Source organism: Hemiscyllium ocellatum, chromosome 10 (assembly GCF_020745735.1).
Source record: "Hemiscyllium ocellatum isolate sHemOce1 chromosome 10, sHemOce1.pat.X.cur, whole genome shotgun sequence".
Taxonomy (NCBI): Eukaryota; Metazoa; Chordata; class Chondrichthyes; order Orectolobiformes; family Hemiscylliidae; genus Hemiscyllium; species Hemiscyllium ocellatum.
Window position 1 is genome coordinate 6,077,786 of NC_083410.1, and position 17,388 is coordinate 6,095,173.

General features: G+C 45.3%; 1 protein-coding gene across 1 annotated transcript in view; it reads left to right on the forward strand.

The window, feature by feature from the left end:
• Positions 1–17,388, forward strand: part of LOC132819324 (regulator of G-protein signaling 17-like) — a 101,523-nt gene that overhangs the window by 54,448 nt on the left and 29,687 nt on the right. The window contains exons 2-3 of the mRNA XM_060830779.1: positions 8,610–8,749; positions 11,966–12,038. Of these exons, the coding sequence (XP_060686762.1) occupies positions 8,613–8,749; positions 11,966–12,038 (210 nt within the window). The 5' untranslated portion in view covers positions 8,610–8,612. The remainder of the gene's footprint in view (positions 1–8,609; positions 8,750–11,965; positions 12,039–17,388) is intronic.

The window sequence follows — 17,388 nt, forward strand, 5'->3', positions numbered from 1 at the left end:
TGCTTTCAATCAGCTATACCAGTTAGCAGTTGAAAGGTCTGGCTCTTAACCCTAATTGAAAGGCCTTCGTGAGGCACAGTGGTAATGTTCCCACCCCTACACCAGGAGGACCGGAGTCGAGTCCCAACTGCTCAGAGGTCTATAATAATACTTCTGATCAGGTCTATTAAGGAAATAGGGAATTATTTTTTGAAAAGCAGATTCAGAGTCCTCTTGTGGTTCAGTTGCATTGTCTCTACCTCTGAACTGAGAGTGAGGAGTAAAACAAATTAACCATAATCAAGAGGTCCTCCTGTGGAGCAGTGGTAGTGACCTTACTTCTGGGTCAGGAGGACCAGTTCACGTCCCACCTGCTACAGAGATCTGTAATAACATCTTTGAACAGATTGATTAGAAAAGCAGGTTAATTTTTTTAAAAACCCTATTCGAGAGGTGGTCGTGTTACACAGTGGTAGTGTTCCTACCCTTAGACTGGAGGCCAAGGTTCAGATCCCGCCTGCTCCAGTGGTGTGTAATAACATCTCTGAACAGGTTGATTAAGGAATTAGGTCAAATAAAAAACATATAATGGGTATGACTATGACCGCAAACTGATTGTTATTGGACTGAAAATCCAGAGGCCCACGTGATCTGCAGACATTAAGTGAAATCCCACCAAAGCAGTGGAGGAACTTCTATTCAGTTAAAGCAATAAATCTGGGAATAAAATTCTCGTTGCAATAATAGTGAAACTGCTGAATTGTTGTTTAAAACCTTCTCATTCACTCATGTAGAAGATTTGCCCAGTCCCATGACAAGGTGGCAACCTCTTATCTGCCCTGTGCAGTGGATGAGCAACATCTCTCAGTTTTGTAAAACTGCTTACAGATGATTCAAGAAAGTGACACACTACTTGTGAGCAACTGGGGGTAAACCATTGTTTATTTATATTTTTATTTGCTATGGGCCGCATTGGCTGGATCAGGATGTATTGCTCATCTGTAATTGCCCAAGAGAAGGTGTTGGAGAGCTGCTGTAGCACACAGGAGCAGCTGGTGATCAGGAGGGCTAATGGAAAGTTGGCCCTTATTTCAGGGGAGGTTGGAATTTAAAAGTAGTGAAGTCTTACTGCAAGTGTGCAAGGTGCTGCTGGCACTATATCTGGGATACTGTGGGCAGTTTTGGTCCCTTACTTAAGGAAAGATATTTTTTCATTGGAGGCAGTTCAGAGAAGGTTCACTAGGATGATGCTGGTATGAAAGGGCTGTCTTATGAGCAAAGGCTGAACAGGTTGGGACTCTACACATTGGAGTTTAGAAGAATGAGAGGTGATCTCATTGAAACTTATAGGATTCTTAAAGGACTTAGCAGGGTAAATGCCGAGAGGATGTTACCCATCTGGGACCAGAAGGTATCGCATCAGAATACTTGGGCACCAATTTAAGACTGAGATGAGGAGGAATTTATTTTCTCAGAATTGTAACTCTTTGGAACTCCTTGCCAAAGAGAGGTGTGGGGACAGAGTCCCGGTGTATATTTAAGTCAGAGACAGATAGATTCATGATCAGTAAATGATAAAGAATTACTGAGAATGGGCAGGAAAGTGGACATGAGGAATGTTGAATCAATCGTGATTCTCTTGAATAGCAAAGCAGTTTGGAGAGGTGGGACAGCATACTCCTGTTTTGATTTCTTCCGGTCATATGGTCTAACAACTCCAGTGCAGTTAGGCCGGGAGTTCTAGGATTTTGACCCAGTGACAGTGAATGAACGGTGATATTATTTCCAACTCAGGATGGTGAGTGGCCTGGAAAGGAACTTGTGGGTGTCATGTTCCCAGGTATCTATTGCCTTTGTCTATCTAGAAGGGTATCGACAGGGTAGATAGAGATAAGCTTTTGCCCAGGGTGAAGGATTCAATAAAGAGAGGTCACGCTTTCAAGGTGAGAGGTGGAAAGTTTAAGGGGGGTACACGCGGTAAGTACTTCACACAGAGGGTGGTGGAGGCACCATTGCCAGCCGAGGTGGTAGAGGCAGGCATGGTAGATTCATTTAAGGTGCGTCTGGACAGATACATGAGTAGGTGGGGATCGGGGGATACAGACGCTTAGGAATTGACCGACAGGTTTAGACAATACATTTGGATCGGCTCAGGCTTGGAGGGCTGAAGGGCCTGTTCCTGGGCTGTAAATTTTCTTTGTTCTTGTTCTAGATGGTAGTGAACCATGTCAAACCCAGGCTTGAAATGAAGGTTGAAATAAAAGCATAGCCAGAGCTTCTAAACAAATAAAGAGGGCAGTTGTTTAACCCAGTCAAACCCCATTAATTTGACCAGCATACCTTCATAGTCATAGAGTCAGAGCGTCTCTAGTACAGAAACATACCCTTCAGTCCAATCAGTCCATGCTGAACATTATCCCAAACTAATCTAGTCCCACCTGCCGGTTCAGCCCTCAAATCTGCCGACCTTTTATGCTAATCTAAGATCAAACTAACCTACATACGCTATATTTTACCGTCATCCATGTGACTCTTGGATAGGCAAATGATGACAGTAAAATGTAGTCATGATTTGGAGATGCTGGTGTTGGACTGGGGTGGACAAAGTTAAAAATCACACAACACCAGGTTATAGTCCAACAGGTTTAATTGGAAGCACTAGCTTTCGGAGCGACGCTCCTTCATCAGGTGGTTGTGGAGGGCTCAATTGTAAGACACAAAATGTATAGCAAAAGTTTACAGTGTGATGTAACTGAAATTATGCATTGAAAAATACCTTGATTGTTTGTTAAGTCTCTCATCTGTTAGAATGGCCATGTTAGTTTCACTTCTTTCATATCTGAAAATGTGTTGCTGGTTAAAGCACAGCAGGTTAGGCAGCATCCAAGGAATAGGAAATTCGACGTTTCGGGCATAAGCCCTTCATAAGCCCCTCACTTCTTTCATATGCAAATCACAAAACTTTTTGGTTTCACGTCACATTACAGGTGACCACCATTGCACTATACACACACAGGCGCGCACACACACACACACTGCACTCTCTCTCACAGACACTCACAATCCCCCCACCCCAGACACAGACACACACACACGCACACGCACACGCACACATACACACACACACGCACACACACACATGTACATTTATGGGGTGAAATTGTAATTGCAGAGTGACATTATTCTTTGCTTAAAAACTGCATGAATCCATGTAAGACTCTGTTAACTCACTTTTTAGATTAGAATCAGTCTAAACATTATGGCACAGACAACAACACACAGGAGGGCGAACTCTTTCAACATCTTATCTGGGCTGACACCAATTGTTAAAGTTAACATGAAAATGTAACTTTTAAGTGAAACTAACATGGCCATTCTAACAGATGAGAGACTTAACAAACAATCAAGGTATTTTTCAATGTATAATTTCAGTTACATCACACTGTAAACTTTTGCTATAAATTTTGTGTCTTACAATTATGTCCTCCACAATCACCTGATGAAGGAGCAGCGCTCAGAAAGCTAGTGCTTCCAATTAAACCTGCTGTACTGTAACCTGGTGTTGTGTGATTTTTAACTTAGTAAAATGTAGAGTTTGATATCAGAGTAAGATAAAAGGTCAGCACAACATCGAGGGCCGAAGGGCCTGCACTGTGCTGTATTGCTCTATGTTCCATATCCCTCCAAACCTTTTCTATCCATGTACCTGTCCAACATCGTAATTGTACCCACATCCACCACTTTCTCAGGAAGTTCATTCCACACGTGAACGACCCACTATGTGAAAAATTTGCCTTTCCTGTCTTTTTGAAATCTCTCTCCTCTCACCTTAAAAATGTGGCCCCTGGTCTTGAAATCCCCCATCCTAGGGAAAAGACAACTACTATTAACTCTATCTATGCCTCTCATTATTTAATAAACTTCTATAAGGTCGCTTATCAACCTCTTACAATCAGTGAAAAAGGTCCCAGTGTATCCAGCCTTTCTTTATAACTCAAATCTTCCATACCCACCAATGTCCTGGTAAATCTCTTCTGAACCCTCTCCAGCTTGATAATATCCTTCCTATAACTGGGCAACCAGAACTGGACATAGTATTCTAGAATTGCGCCTCATCTTCCGCCTGGGAACCCTCCAACCACAAGGTATGAATTCAGATTTCTCCAGCTTCCTCATTTCCCCTCCCCCCACCTTGTCTCAGTCGGTTCCCTCAACTCAGCACCGCCCTCCTAACCTGCAATCCTCTTCCTGACCTCTCCGCCCCCACCCCACTCCGGCCTATCACCCTCACCTTGACCTCCTTCCACCTATCCCACCTCCATCACCCCTCCCCCTAGTCCCTCCTCCCTACCTTTTATCTTAGCCTGCTTGGCTCTCTCTCTTATTCCTGATGAAGGGCTTATGCTCGAAACGTCGAATTCTCTATTCCTGAGATGCTGCCTAACCTGCTGTGCTTTGACCAGCAACACATTTGCAGCTGTGGAATTCTCTATTCCTGAGATGCTGCCTAACCTGCTGTGCTTTGACCAGCAACACATTTGCAGCTGTGATCTCCAGCATCTGCAGACCTCATTTTTTACTCTAGTATTCTAGAAGACAGATATAATGTTTGAAACACATTTAGCACACCTGTTTTTGTTGCTCAGTCCTCTGAGTATAGGAGTTGGGAGATCATGTTGAGGTTGTACAGGACATTGGTGAATTCTGGATCAGTGATGCTGTAAGAGCACAGCAGTTCAGGTATATCCGAGGAGCAGCATAATTGAGGTTTCGGGCAAATGCCCTTCATCAGGAATAAAGGCAGAGAGCCTGAAGCGTGGAGAGGAGGTTGGGGGTGGGGAGAAGGTAGCATAGAGTACAATAGGTGAGTGGGGGAGGGGATGAAGGTGATAGGTCAGGGAGGAGAGGGTGGAGTGGATAGGTGGAAAAGGAGATAGGCAGGTAGGACAAGTCCGGACAAGTCATGGGGACAGTGCTGAGCTAGAAATTTGGAACTAGGGTGAAGTGGGGGATGGGGAAATGAGGAAACTGTTGAAGTCCACATTAATGCCATGGGGTTGAAGTGTTCCAAGGTAGAAGATGAGACTCCCACGGCTACCTGGAATACACCTCTTCCCACCCTACCTCTTGCAAAAATGCCATCCCGTATTCCCAATTCCTCCGCCTCTGCCGTATCTGCTCCTAGGTGGACCAGTTCCACCACAGAACACATCAGATGGCCTCCTTCTTTAGAGACCGCAATTTCCCCTCCCACGTGGTTAAAGCTGCCTTCCAACGCATCTCGTCCACATCCTATACCTCTCAGACCCCACCCCTCCAACTGTAACAAGGACAGAAGGCCCCTGGTGCTCACCTTCCACCCTACAAACCTTTGCATAAACCAAATCATCCGCCGACATTTCCACCACCTCCAAAAAGACCCCACCACCAGGGATATATTTCCCTCCCCACCCCTTTCCGCCTTCTGCAAAGACCGTTCCCTCCGTGAGTGCCTGGTCAGGTCCACGCCCCCCTACAACCCACCCTCCCATCCTGGCATCTTCCCCTGCCACCGCAGGAACTGCAAAACCTGCACCCACTCCTCTTCCCTCACTTCCATCCAAGGCCCGAAAGGAGCCTTCAACATCCATCAAAGTTTTCCTGCACATCCACTAATATCATTTAATTTGTCCGTTGCTCCCGATGCGGTCTCCTCTATATTGGGGAGACTGGACGCCTCCTAGTAGAGCGCTTTAGGGAACATCTCCGGGACACCCACGCCAATCAACCACACCACCAACATTTCAACTCCCCCTCCCACTCTGCCAAGGACATGGAGGTCCTGGGCCTCCTTCACCGCCGCTCCCTCACCACCAGACGCCTAGAGGAAGAATGCCTCATCTTCCGCCTCGGAACACTTCAACCCCAGGGCATCAATGTGGACTTCAACAGTTTCCTCATTTCCCCTTCCCCCACCTCACCCTAGTTCCAACTTCCAGCTCAGCACTGTCCCCATGACTTGTCCTACCTGCCTGTTTCCTTTTCCACCTATCCACTCCACCCTCCTCCTTGACCTATCACCTTCATCGCTGCAAATGTGTTGCTGGTCAAAGCACAGCAGGCCAGGCAGCATCTCAGGAATAGAGAATTCGACGTTTCGAGCATAAGCCCTTCATCAGGAATAAGAGAGAGAGAGAGCCAAGCAGGCTAAGATAAAGGGTAGGGAGGAGGGACTAGGGGGAGGGGCGATGGAGGTGGGATAGGTGGAAGGAGGTCAAGGTGAGGGTGATAGGCCGGAGTGGGGTGGGGGCGGAGAGGTCAGGAAGAGGACTGCAGGTTAGGAGGGCGGTGCTGAGTTGAGGGAACCGACTGAGACAAGGTGGGGGGAGGGGAAATGAGGAAACTGGAGAAATCTGAATTCATACCTTGTGGTTGGAGGGTTCCCAGGCGGAAGATGAGGCGCTCCTCCTCCAGCCGTCGTGTTGTTGTGTTCTGCCGGTGGAGGAGTCCAAGGACCTGCATGTCCTCGGTGGAGTGGGAGGGAGAGTTAAAGTGTTGAGCCACGGGGTGATTGGGTTGGTTGGTTCGGGCGGCCCGGAGGTGTTCTCTGAAGCGTTCCGCAAGTAAGCGGCCTGTTTCACCAATATAGAGGAGGCCACATCGGGTGCAGCGGATGCAATAGATGATGTGTGTGGAGGTACAGGTGAACTTGTGGCGGATATGGAAGGATCCCTTGGGGCCTTGGAGGGAAGTGAGTGTGGAGGTGTGGGTGCAAGTTTTACATTTCCTGCGGTTGCAGGGGAAGGTGCCGGGGGTGGAGGTTGGGTTGGTGGGGGGTGTGGATCTGATGAGGGAGTCAAGAAGGGAGTGGTCCTTGCGGAACGCTGATAGGGGAGGGGAGGGAAATATATCCTTGGTGGTGGGGTCCGTTTGGAGGTGGCGGAAATGGCGGCGGATGATACGTTGTATGTGGAGGTTGGTGGGGTGGTAGGTGAGAACCAGTGGAGTTCTGTCTTGGTGGCGGTTGGAGGAGCGGGGCTCAAGGGCGGAGGAGCGGGAAGTGGAGGAGATGCGGTGGAGGGCATCGTCGATCACGTCTGGGGGGAGTCTGCGGTCCTTGAAGAAGGAGGCCATCTGGGCTGTGCGGTGTTGGAATTGGTCCTCCTGGGAGCAGATGCGGCGGAGACGAAGGAATTGGGAATATGGGATGGCATTTTTGCAGGGGGCAGGGTGGGAGGAGGTGTAGTCCAGGTAGCTGTGGGAGTCAGTCGGTTTATAATAGATGTCTGTGTTGAGTCGGTCGCCCGAGATAGAAATGGAGAGGTCTAGGAAGGGGAGGGAGGAGTCTGAGATGGTCCAGGTGAATTTCAGGTCGGGATGGAAGGTGTTAGTAAAGTTGATGAACTGTTCAACCTCCTCGTGGGAGCACGAGGCAGCGCCGATACAGTCATCGATGTAGCGGAGGAAAAGGTGGGGGGTGGTGCCAGTGTAGTTGCGGAAGATGGACTGTTCCACGTATCCTACGAAGAGGCAGGCATAGCTGGGGCCCATGCGGGTACCCATGGCAACTCCTTTAGTTTGGAGGAAGTGGGAGGATTGAAAAGAGAAGTTATTCAGGGTGAGGACCAGTTCAGTCAGTCGAAGGAGGGTGTCAGTGGAAGGGTACTGGTTGGTGCGGCGGGAAAGGAAGAAGCGGAGGGCTTTGAGTCCTTCGTGATGGGGGATGGAGGTGTACAGGGACTGGATGTCCATAGTGAAAATAAGGCGTTGGGGACCGGGGAAGCGAAAATCCTGGAGGAGGTGGAGGGCGTGGGTGGTGTCCCGAACGTAGGTGGGGAGTTCTTGGACTAAAGGGGACAGGACCGTGTCGAGGTATTGGGAGATAAGTTCGGTGGGGCAGGAGCAGGCTGAGACAATGGGTCGGCCGGGGCAGGCAGGTTTCAGATTTCTCCAGTTTCCTCATTTCCCCTCCCCCCACCTTGTCTCAGTCGGTTCCCTCAACTCAGCACCGCCCTCCTAACCTGCAGTCCTCTTCCTGACCTCTCCGCCCCCACCCCACTCCGGCCTATCACCCTCACCTTGACCTCCTTCCACCTATCCCACCTCCATCGCCCCTCCCCCTAGTCCCTCCTCCCTACCCTTTATCTTAGCCTGCTTGGCTCTCTCTCTCTCTTATTCCTGATGAAGGGCTTATGCTCGAAATGTCGAATTCTCTATTCCTGAGATGCTGCCTGGCCTGCTGTGCTTTGACCAGCAACACATTTGCAGCTGTGATCTCCAGCATCTGCAGACCTCATTTTTTACTATCACCTTCATCCCCTCCCCCACTCACCTCTTGTACTCTATGCTACTCTCTCCCCACCCCCACACTCCTCTAGCTTATCTCTCCACGCTTCAGGCTCTCTGCCTTTATTCCTGATGAAGGGCTTTTGCCCGAAACGTCGATTTCGCTGCACTTTGGATGCTGCCTGAACTGCTGTGCTCTTCCAGCACCACTGATCCAGAATCTGGCTTCTAGCGTCTGCAGTCATTGTTTTTACCCAGGACATTGGTGAAGTCTCTTCTGGAATACTATGACCAGTTCTGGTCACCCAGTTATGTTCATAGTCTTGAAACAGAACCTTCCTTATTTCTCTACTTTTGTTTTAAAGTGTATGGGATCTGAAGGAATAGATATGGGGAAGAGAGCAGAAACGAGAAGTGAAGGAGATGGCACCGATCCACAAGCATCGCCCAACCAGCGGCCAAACACGTGCTGCTTCTGCTGGTGCTGCTGCTGCAGTTGTTCCTGGTAGGTCAAATCCAACTCTCACACGCTCGATTTTGGAGGGGAAGGAATGTGCGGGAGCAGGAGGAGGGAACAAGCTCAAAGTCCTATATCTGCCCTTAGGGTTGGTTGGGGTGGCATGGTGTCTCGGTGCTGAGCACTGCTGACTTACAGCACCAGGGACCCAGGTTCAACTCCAGCCTCTGGTGACTGCCTGTGTGGATTTTGTGGAGCACATTCTCCCCGTGTCGGTGTATGTTTTCTCTGAGTGCTCAGATTTCCTCCTTCAATCTAAAGATGTACAGGTTAGGTGGATTGGTCATGCTAATGTACTGTCCAGGGATGTGCATACTAGCTGGGTTAGCCATGGAAAATGTGGGGTTATGGGGTTAGAGTGGGGCTATGGATGGGATACTCTTTGGAAAATGTGTGCTCACCCAGCGGGCTGAATGTGATCTTTCCACTCTGTAAGGATTTTATGATTTGTCACTCTTTGGGTTATTCACTACTTTCTCCAGTACACAACCAGTGTAGAATTATGCAGTGGTAACACAGGGATTAAAAAAAAAGTGTTTGCCTGTATTGGTGATTTACTATATTCTACTGTAGGTCATCTAAAACTATACTGCTCTTGTCCTAACTCACAGCAGACCCCTGTCACCCAGAGGAGACAGGGGAGACAGGACGCCAACTTGCGGAAGGTTTCAGAGAACATCTCTGGGACACATGCACCAAACAACCCCATCATCCTGTGGCTGAACACTTTCACCCCCCCTCCCACTCACCAAGGACATGCAAGTCCTGGGCCGCCTCCATCACCAATGTCTAGCTACTTGATGCCTGGATGACAAACACCTCATCTTCCTCCTTGAGACCCTCCAGCACATGAGATCAATGTGGATTTCATCAGCTTCCTCATTTCCCTCCCCCCACCTTATCCCAGATCCAACCTTCCAACTTGGCACCACCCTCTTGAATTGTCCTACCTGTTCATCTTCCTTCTCACCTATCCGCTTCACCCCCCACTCTGACCTATCACAATCACCCCAGCCTTCATCTACCTGTCTGCATTCCCAGCTACCTTCCCCAGCCTCAACCCCTTCCATTTACCTCGCAGCCGCATCGGACCACCCCTTCATTCCTGACGAAGAGTTTACGCTCAAAACGTCAACTCTCCCATTCCTCGGATACTGCCTGACCAGGCTGTGCTTTTCCAGCACCACACTCTTTGACGCTGATCTCCAGCATCTGCAGTCCTCACTTTCTCGAAGCATTCTCTTCCTTGTTTCCAAATCCTTTGCATTCTCACCCTTGTTTCCAAATCCTTTCATAGCCGCACCCATTTCCTCGCTCTGTAATTTCCTGCAGTCACACAGTCCTCAGAGATATCAGCACTGCTCCAATCTGACCTCTTGTACATCCTCAGTTAGAATTGCTCCAACTTTGATGGCTAGGCCTTCAACTGCCTGGGACACAAGCTCTTGAATGCCCCTCAACTCTCTATCTCACGTCCCTCCTTCAAGTAGGAAGATGGTGTACTGCTCATGTTACTGGACTCGTAACCTGGAGTTCCAAAGAAGGGTCTGGACTCAAAACATTAGCTCTGAATCTCTCCACAGAATGTCCCAGAGATAGTGAGTTTCTCCAGTATTCTGCATTATTTTATATTTATTGTAATAATCCCAAGTGTGGTTAACTTTCAGCTGCCTTCTGAGGAATTAGGGTTGGGCAGTAAATACTGGCCTGGCTGGTGACATCCACATCTGTGAATGAACAAACAAAGCCTCAGACCAATATATTGAGGAATGAGTTCAAATAAGTGGCAGCCCTTGACATCTGGAATTGAAAAAGCTGATCTAATGGTGGCCATGTGGCCACTGTTTCAGAAACCCATCCTGTATACTGATACTCTTTGGGGAAAGATATCCATTTTCCATATCTGCTCCGGCCTAATTACCTTCAGGAATGGTCCAGAGAAACAAACGGCTCAAGGACAAATTAGGGGATGAGCAACAAATGTTGGTCTTTCCACTGATATCCAAATCCCTGTGTAAGAATTCTTTTTTAAAAGACACACCTGAAGACTGACACCTTTTCACCTGCACTGATATTTCCTGACGTGGCTCCCTGTTGCTTTATAACACCCCCATGAAGCCTTAGGCCATAGGGTTGCTCTCGTAAGTGTATGTTGTTGTTATTGTTAGGACTGTCCATTCAGTGTTTGAAACGAAGCAAAGAAGGAAATGAAATACTGAGCCAAGTTAAAGTTGACCTAAAAATTATCTGTTGGAATTATCTAAGATCAAAGCATTTTCTTTCCTTTTAATGAACAGCCTTGTGGATGGGTCTCAGCAAATTTTCAATTGCAGGAGAGCAGACTGGATTGAGGAGCAGCAGAAGCCTCGGCTGTGCCCGGTGAGATTTTATTAGGTGACGGTCTGCTTGCAGTTATCTGACAGTCACACTGTCCCACTGTGACTTTTTTCACTGACTCCCTCCTTCTACATGTGTTTGTCTCCTTGTCACATATCAATATATTTCTTCTGCCACAGTTACAGGTGAATCTTTATGAAAATTAATCTCAGAGTCTGGAAGGAGAAGATGTTCAAACGTTGATGAGCCAACTTTCAAAATTCTCTTTGAAACCCACCTCAACACTCTGGCTCATAATCACCAAAGCAATTTTACCACCTTCAGCCTGGTATCCATGTATTTTTATTTTATATTCATTCATGAGACAAGGGATAGGCCAGCACTGATAACCCTGATAAACGTTAGCTCTGAATCTCTCTACAGAATCTCCCAGACATAGTGAGTTTCTCCAGTATTCTGCATTATTTTATATTTATTATAATAATCCCAAGTGTGGTTAACTTTCATCTACCTTCTGAGTAATTAATTTCATCATCTGCAATGGTGGCTTTTGAGCCTCAGAATATGAGTCTGAAGTTCTGAACTGCTTGTTCAGTGATATTACCAGTTGGCCACATCCCCATGATCGTACTACATTGTACATCTTTATAAAGTACCCTGAAATAATTTATTTTTCTGCATCAAGGTGCTGTATCGATACAAGCAGTTTTTGCTGCATTAGAAGGAACATATCTCTTCAGTTCACCCTCCAACTGATTCAGTGTAATAGTGAAAACGAAGAATGATTTGGGGTCAAAAATGGGCTATCATAATAAACATCAGCCTCTCTTTTCCTTTGCTGAAATGCTGTATGCTTTCTCTTTCCAGTCTCTCTGCCAGGAAAGAAGAGCGTGAGGAGACAGCAGGAAGACCCACTGAAGAAACAAAGATGGAGAGCACTGTGGAGACCATTGAATCTAATGAAGAGAGGTCAGGCGAATGGGTTCAGTTGTTTTCATTTAAAGTGTCTAGCCTTTGCCTCAGGAACCTTCACAAACTCAACTGAACTCTATAGGAAGTCTCAATTACCGTCTGCCCACCAATTCTTAATTGTCCATTAGTTTTCTGTTCTCAAATTAAAATTTGCATTGGGAACAGTGGAGAATTGCCTAGGAATTCATGAGGTTGTAGATCGGTTGGTGCAATGGGCAGACATTTAGCAAGTGAAATTCAGTGCAGAGAATTGTGAATTGTCTTATTTTTGTAGAAAGAGCATGGAGAGACAAGAAAAAGAAAAGGGTATCGGTCTAACGGGTACAGGAGCCCAGGGACCTAGGTCCATATGTGCGAAAGTCACTGAAGGTTGCAGGACATGTCATGAGAGTGATATACAAAGCCTATGGTATCATGGGCTTTAGTATTGAGGCGTAGAATACAAGACCCAAGGGGGTTATGCTGAACTTGTACAAGATACTGTTCAGGCCCCAGCTGGTATGCTGTGTACAGTTCTGTTTGTTGCATTTTAGGGATGATTCTCAAGAATAGTTCCACTGATAAGGAATTTTAGTTACATGGAAAGATCGCAGAAGTTGGGACTGTTTTTTCCTTGGAGATAAGAAAGGTGCGAGGATACTTGGTGAAGGTGTTCAAAATCATGAGGATTCTGGACAGAGTAGGTAGGGAGAAACTGTTCCCATGGATCAATCGTGAATGAGAGGATCGAGATTTAAAGTAATTGGCAAAGGAAGCAGTGGAGACACGATGAGATGCCTTTTCACTCAGCATGTGGTTAACGTCTGGAATGTACTGCTTGAGTATGTAGTGCAGAGCTGTTCAATTCAGGCATTCACAAGTCAGTTTGAAAATTATCTGGAAAAGAAACACTGTGCAGGTTTACGTGGGAAAGGTGGGTGAATGGTACTCGTTGAATTGTTTATTCGGGGGTGGGGAGCAAACATGATCGGCTGAAAGGCCTCCTTCTGTACTGTGATGATTCTGTGATTCTGTAATGAGTGACTTGTTTAAATAAAACCCCTTGTTCACAATATTAGTGAGTCATTGGCCTATTATCTGCACTGACTTTCCTTAATCCAATCCCTTTTCCTCATCAATTTGAACCCTTCTCCTGTCCGAATGATCACCTCTTTCACCAGGAGTTAAGTGTACTTCAAGTCACTAGGACTTGATAATGATACTGAGGGAAGTGAGAGTGGAATTTGCAGAGGCAGTTGCTGTAGTATTTTTCCTCTTCCTTAGACTCAGGGGCTGTGCTGGAGGATTGAAGAAAGACGTAAGAATAACACAACAATCAGTTTAACTTTGATGCTGGCAAAGGAATTATAAAGGAGGTAATGATAAAGAGATCTGATTAAAATATTCAAAATTGGTGCAGAGTTATTAGGGACGAAGTGTTCCCATTCTGTACTGGAACGATCCATGATTCTGTAATTCTATGACTTATACAACATCATATTCCTTGTTAAGGAAGCTCCAATCTTATTCATTTAGTTCCTCAGCCACGTTCCTTGCCTCCAGTGGTAAATCTCCTTTCTGGTCCCTTATTCGTCCCATTTCTCCTTTTACCATCTTTTAAAATGTACCTGCCAAGGGCAAACTTTTGGATTCATTTCTATGATTGCTGCTAGTCTTTTCTCAACCTTTAGCTTTCCTTCTCTTATTTATTTCTTCACTGCCTCCTGCTCTGAATTTTCTATATTTCACCTTGGTTCTCAGTTATATTATCCACCTGACGTCGTCATCAGCACACTTTTCTCTTCTTCTTAATCCATCTCCTTTGTCGTCGCAGGAACTCTGGATTTGTTTGCCCTACCTTCCCTGTGTGTGGGTATTATTAAGGTATCTCTACCTTAAAGGCAGCCCATTGTTCAATGACGAGTTTGCCTGCCATTCCTTGATTCCAGTTGGATCTGGGTCAGATCTACCCCCATCGACAGGGATGCACTGACCATGATCATCCTTTTACAGAACACAGGAATTGCAGACAGCTCCTGAGGTAGCAGCAGGTGTAACAGCAGAACAATGTTGAAAAAATGTGACAAAAAGTACATTCATTTCACTCATTAAGCACAGCTGCTTCCAGCTGTTAATGATTTCCTGGTGTTTTGTTTTGTTACGTAAGCTCATTGGAACACAGAAAAGAATTCTCAAAGGTTTACAACAGTATTTTTAGAAAGCATTGTCTCTCTCTCTCTCTCTCTCTTGCTCTCTCTCTCTCTCCCCCTCTGCTCATTTTCCTCTCCCTTTCTTTCTCCTGTTTTTCACATTTCCTCCCCTTTCTCTCTCACTCACTCTCATCCATCATTCTGAAACTCATTGCAACTTCTCTCCGACACATCGTTGTGCCTTTTCTCTTTTCAGTTTCCCACTTGTTGTTTTCTTTCAATCGTTTTCTCTGTCATTCCGTTCTCTCTTCCTCTTGCCCCACTCCACCTGTTTCTTGACTTTATCTCTCATGTCTTCACTCTCGTTTCGAAGTCAAACATTTGTAGGTTCGGGTGCAGACTCTTGATCACATAAAACAGGCTGAGATATAAATGCTACACTAGTGTCTTTCAGATGAAACATCAAACAAGGTACCATTGTTCATTCAGAAAGGTATAAAACCTTGCTCTTCAGAAGGTTACTGATAAGAAATAATATCTTTCATTCCCTCGTTATCAATGGTTCCAGATTTGCTGAGTAGTTCCAACATTTCCTGTCCTTATTTCAGATTTTCAGCATTAAATGCATTTGCTTTTGTATCATCATCAAATTATTTGTTACATATATGCGAACATATTTACATATGAATTAGGAGCAGGAGTAGACCATTCAGCCCCTCAAGCCTGTTCCACCATTCAATAAGTTCATGGTTGGTCTGATTGTGGCTTCAACTTTCGTGTTTAGCTCTCTATAAATGTTGACTCCCTTATTCACTAGACTGTACCTACCTCTGCCTTAAAATTCTTCAATGACCCATCTCCACACTTCTCTGGGGAAGAGAGTTCCAAAGAGTCATAAACTTCTGAGAGACAAAAGAAATCCTCTGATTTCTGTTTTAAGTGGAAGATGCATGATCTTAAACTATGTCCTTTAGTTCTAACTTCTCCCACAATGGGAAATGTCCTTTTCATATTTGCCTGATCTAGTCGTCCCAGGATCTTATTTTTAATAAGTTCCAATATCTTCAAATTATTTTCAATATTTTCACTTACCTTTCTGAACTTCAGTGGATACAGACCCTGCTGATGTTCAAACTTGCTTTGTAAGATAACCTGCATATCTCAGTCATAAGATGACGATGCCTTCTTTGAACTGCCTTTAAAATGTTTACAGCCTTTCTTAAATAAGGAACCTAAAACTGTGCACAGGACTCCAGAGATAGCCTTATCAACATTGTGTCCAAATGCAACAAAACATCCCTACTTTTATATTTAATTCCCTTGCAATAAATGTCAACATTCCATTTACTGCCCTAATTCATTGTTGTCCTTGTGTCTTACATGTGATTCATGTACTAGTACACCCAGATCCTGTTGTACTCCAGAACTCTACAGTTTCTCTCCCTTTAAATATTATGCTGGCTCTCTATTTGTCCTGCCAAATTGTACAAGGTCAGATTTTGCACCTTACATTCCATCTGCCAATTTTTCTCCACTCACTCAACCTATCCTTTATCACTTTGTAGACTCTTTATGTCCTCTTCACAAGTTGTTTTCTACCCACCTTTACGGCATCAGTATATTTTGCAATCATGCATCCAGTTCCTTCACCCAAGTCATTGTTCTAATTCGTGAAAAGTTGAGTCCCCAGTACTGATCCCTGTGGTTATACCTTTTGAACATGAAAATAACCCATTTGTGAGTATTTTCTGCTTTCTGTTTGGCAGCCCCCTACCATGTTATTGCTACACCATGAGCTCTTATTTTGCATAGTAGCCTTGAAGGTGACATCTTGCCAAATGAGTTCCTGAAATCCAAATACAGCACATCCACTGGCTTGCCTTTATCGACACTGCTTGTTTCTGCCTCAAAAAGCACCAATAAATATTCCTCTAACAAGACCTAACTTCTCTAATCAAAATATTAGGCAGGTACTATTAACATCAGAAGGTAGGCGATTAAAGGAAATGATGTTTAAAACAAGGCTACATTGACAGTTTGCACATCCAACGCTTTGCAAGTTAAAAGTCAGACAAAATATTGGAGGAGTAGGGTTTGATTAATATATTAAACCCAAAAAAGATATTGGCTATAAGTGTGATACATGTAAAAGAAATCAGATGACAACACCAGGACTCGAGTAAATCTCCCATTATCAAAAGACTTCAACGAAGTTGTGGGAATCAACTTGATTTATGGAATAAGGAAGGAAAGCATTTGCAGTTCTTTGACATGGCAAATAGATTTAGACTGTCTACAGTAAGATGTAGAGAAAGGAGCAAAAGTGAGCAAGTTAGTGGAGAAATGGATAGCGACTAGAGGCAATGGCTAAATTCCTAACTGACAATGAATGGAGTTTGCCAATATTTAACAATATGTGTGAAAATATGATAATTGTGTCAATGAACATAACAGCACAAAGTCCCTTTAGTATTGGGGTGAGTGAAGAAAATCAACTGGTGATAGTTGAGATGCTTTATAAAAACCTAGTAAACCAAGCAAGTTGTAAACTAAAGTCTGTTGTGGCATCGATTGTCCATATGAAGTGCTTACAGATGGTCAAGCTCTACAGGTGGTAATAATGGGGTTTCCTTTAGAGAAACCCAAGAATTCCTTCAGTAATCAGTGATCATAGAATCATTGAATCATAAATTATATATTGCAAGGAAAGGCGTTCTCCATCCCTGACAAAGGGTCAGTTAGACTCAAAACGTCAGCTCTTTTCTCTCCTTACAGAAGCTGCCAGACCTGCTGAGATTTTCCAGCATTTTCCCTTTTGGTTTCAGATCCCAGCATCTGCAGTAATTTGCTTTTCTTCATCCCATTGTGTCAATGCTGGAAATCAAAATCCATCTATTCCAGACAAAAAGTGCTGGAATTCAGAGGGGGTCAGTCAGAAAGAGCAAGCTAGCATTTTGAGTCTCGATGATTCTTCAGCAGAGTTGACCAGATATGTGGAGGGGACAGCATTCATGCAATAGTGGGGGGTGGGGGTGGAGGGGGGTTGGTTCTGGGGGAGGAAAGACATTGATAGAGTATATTTAAGTGATCGAATATGAGAATGGCAGAACAATGGTGTGGCTGATTGCCAAACTGGAAAGAACAGACAGTCCCACTGACGTGGGGTAGAAGAAAGAACAGACAGTCCCA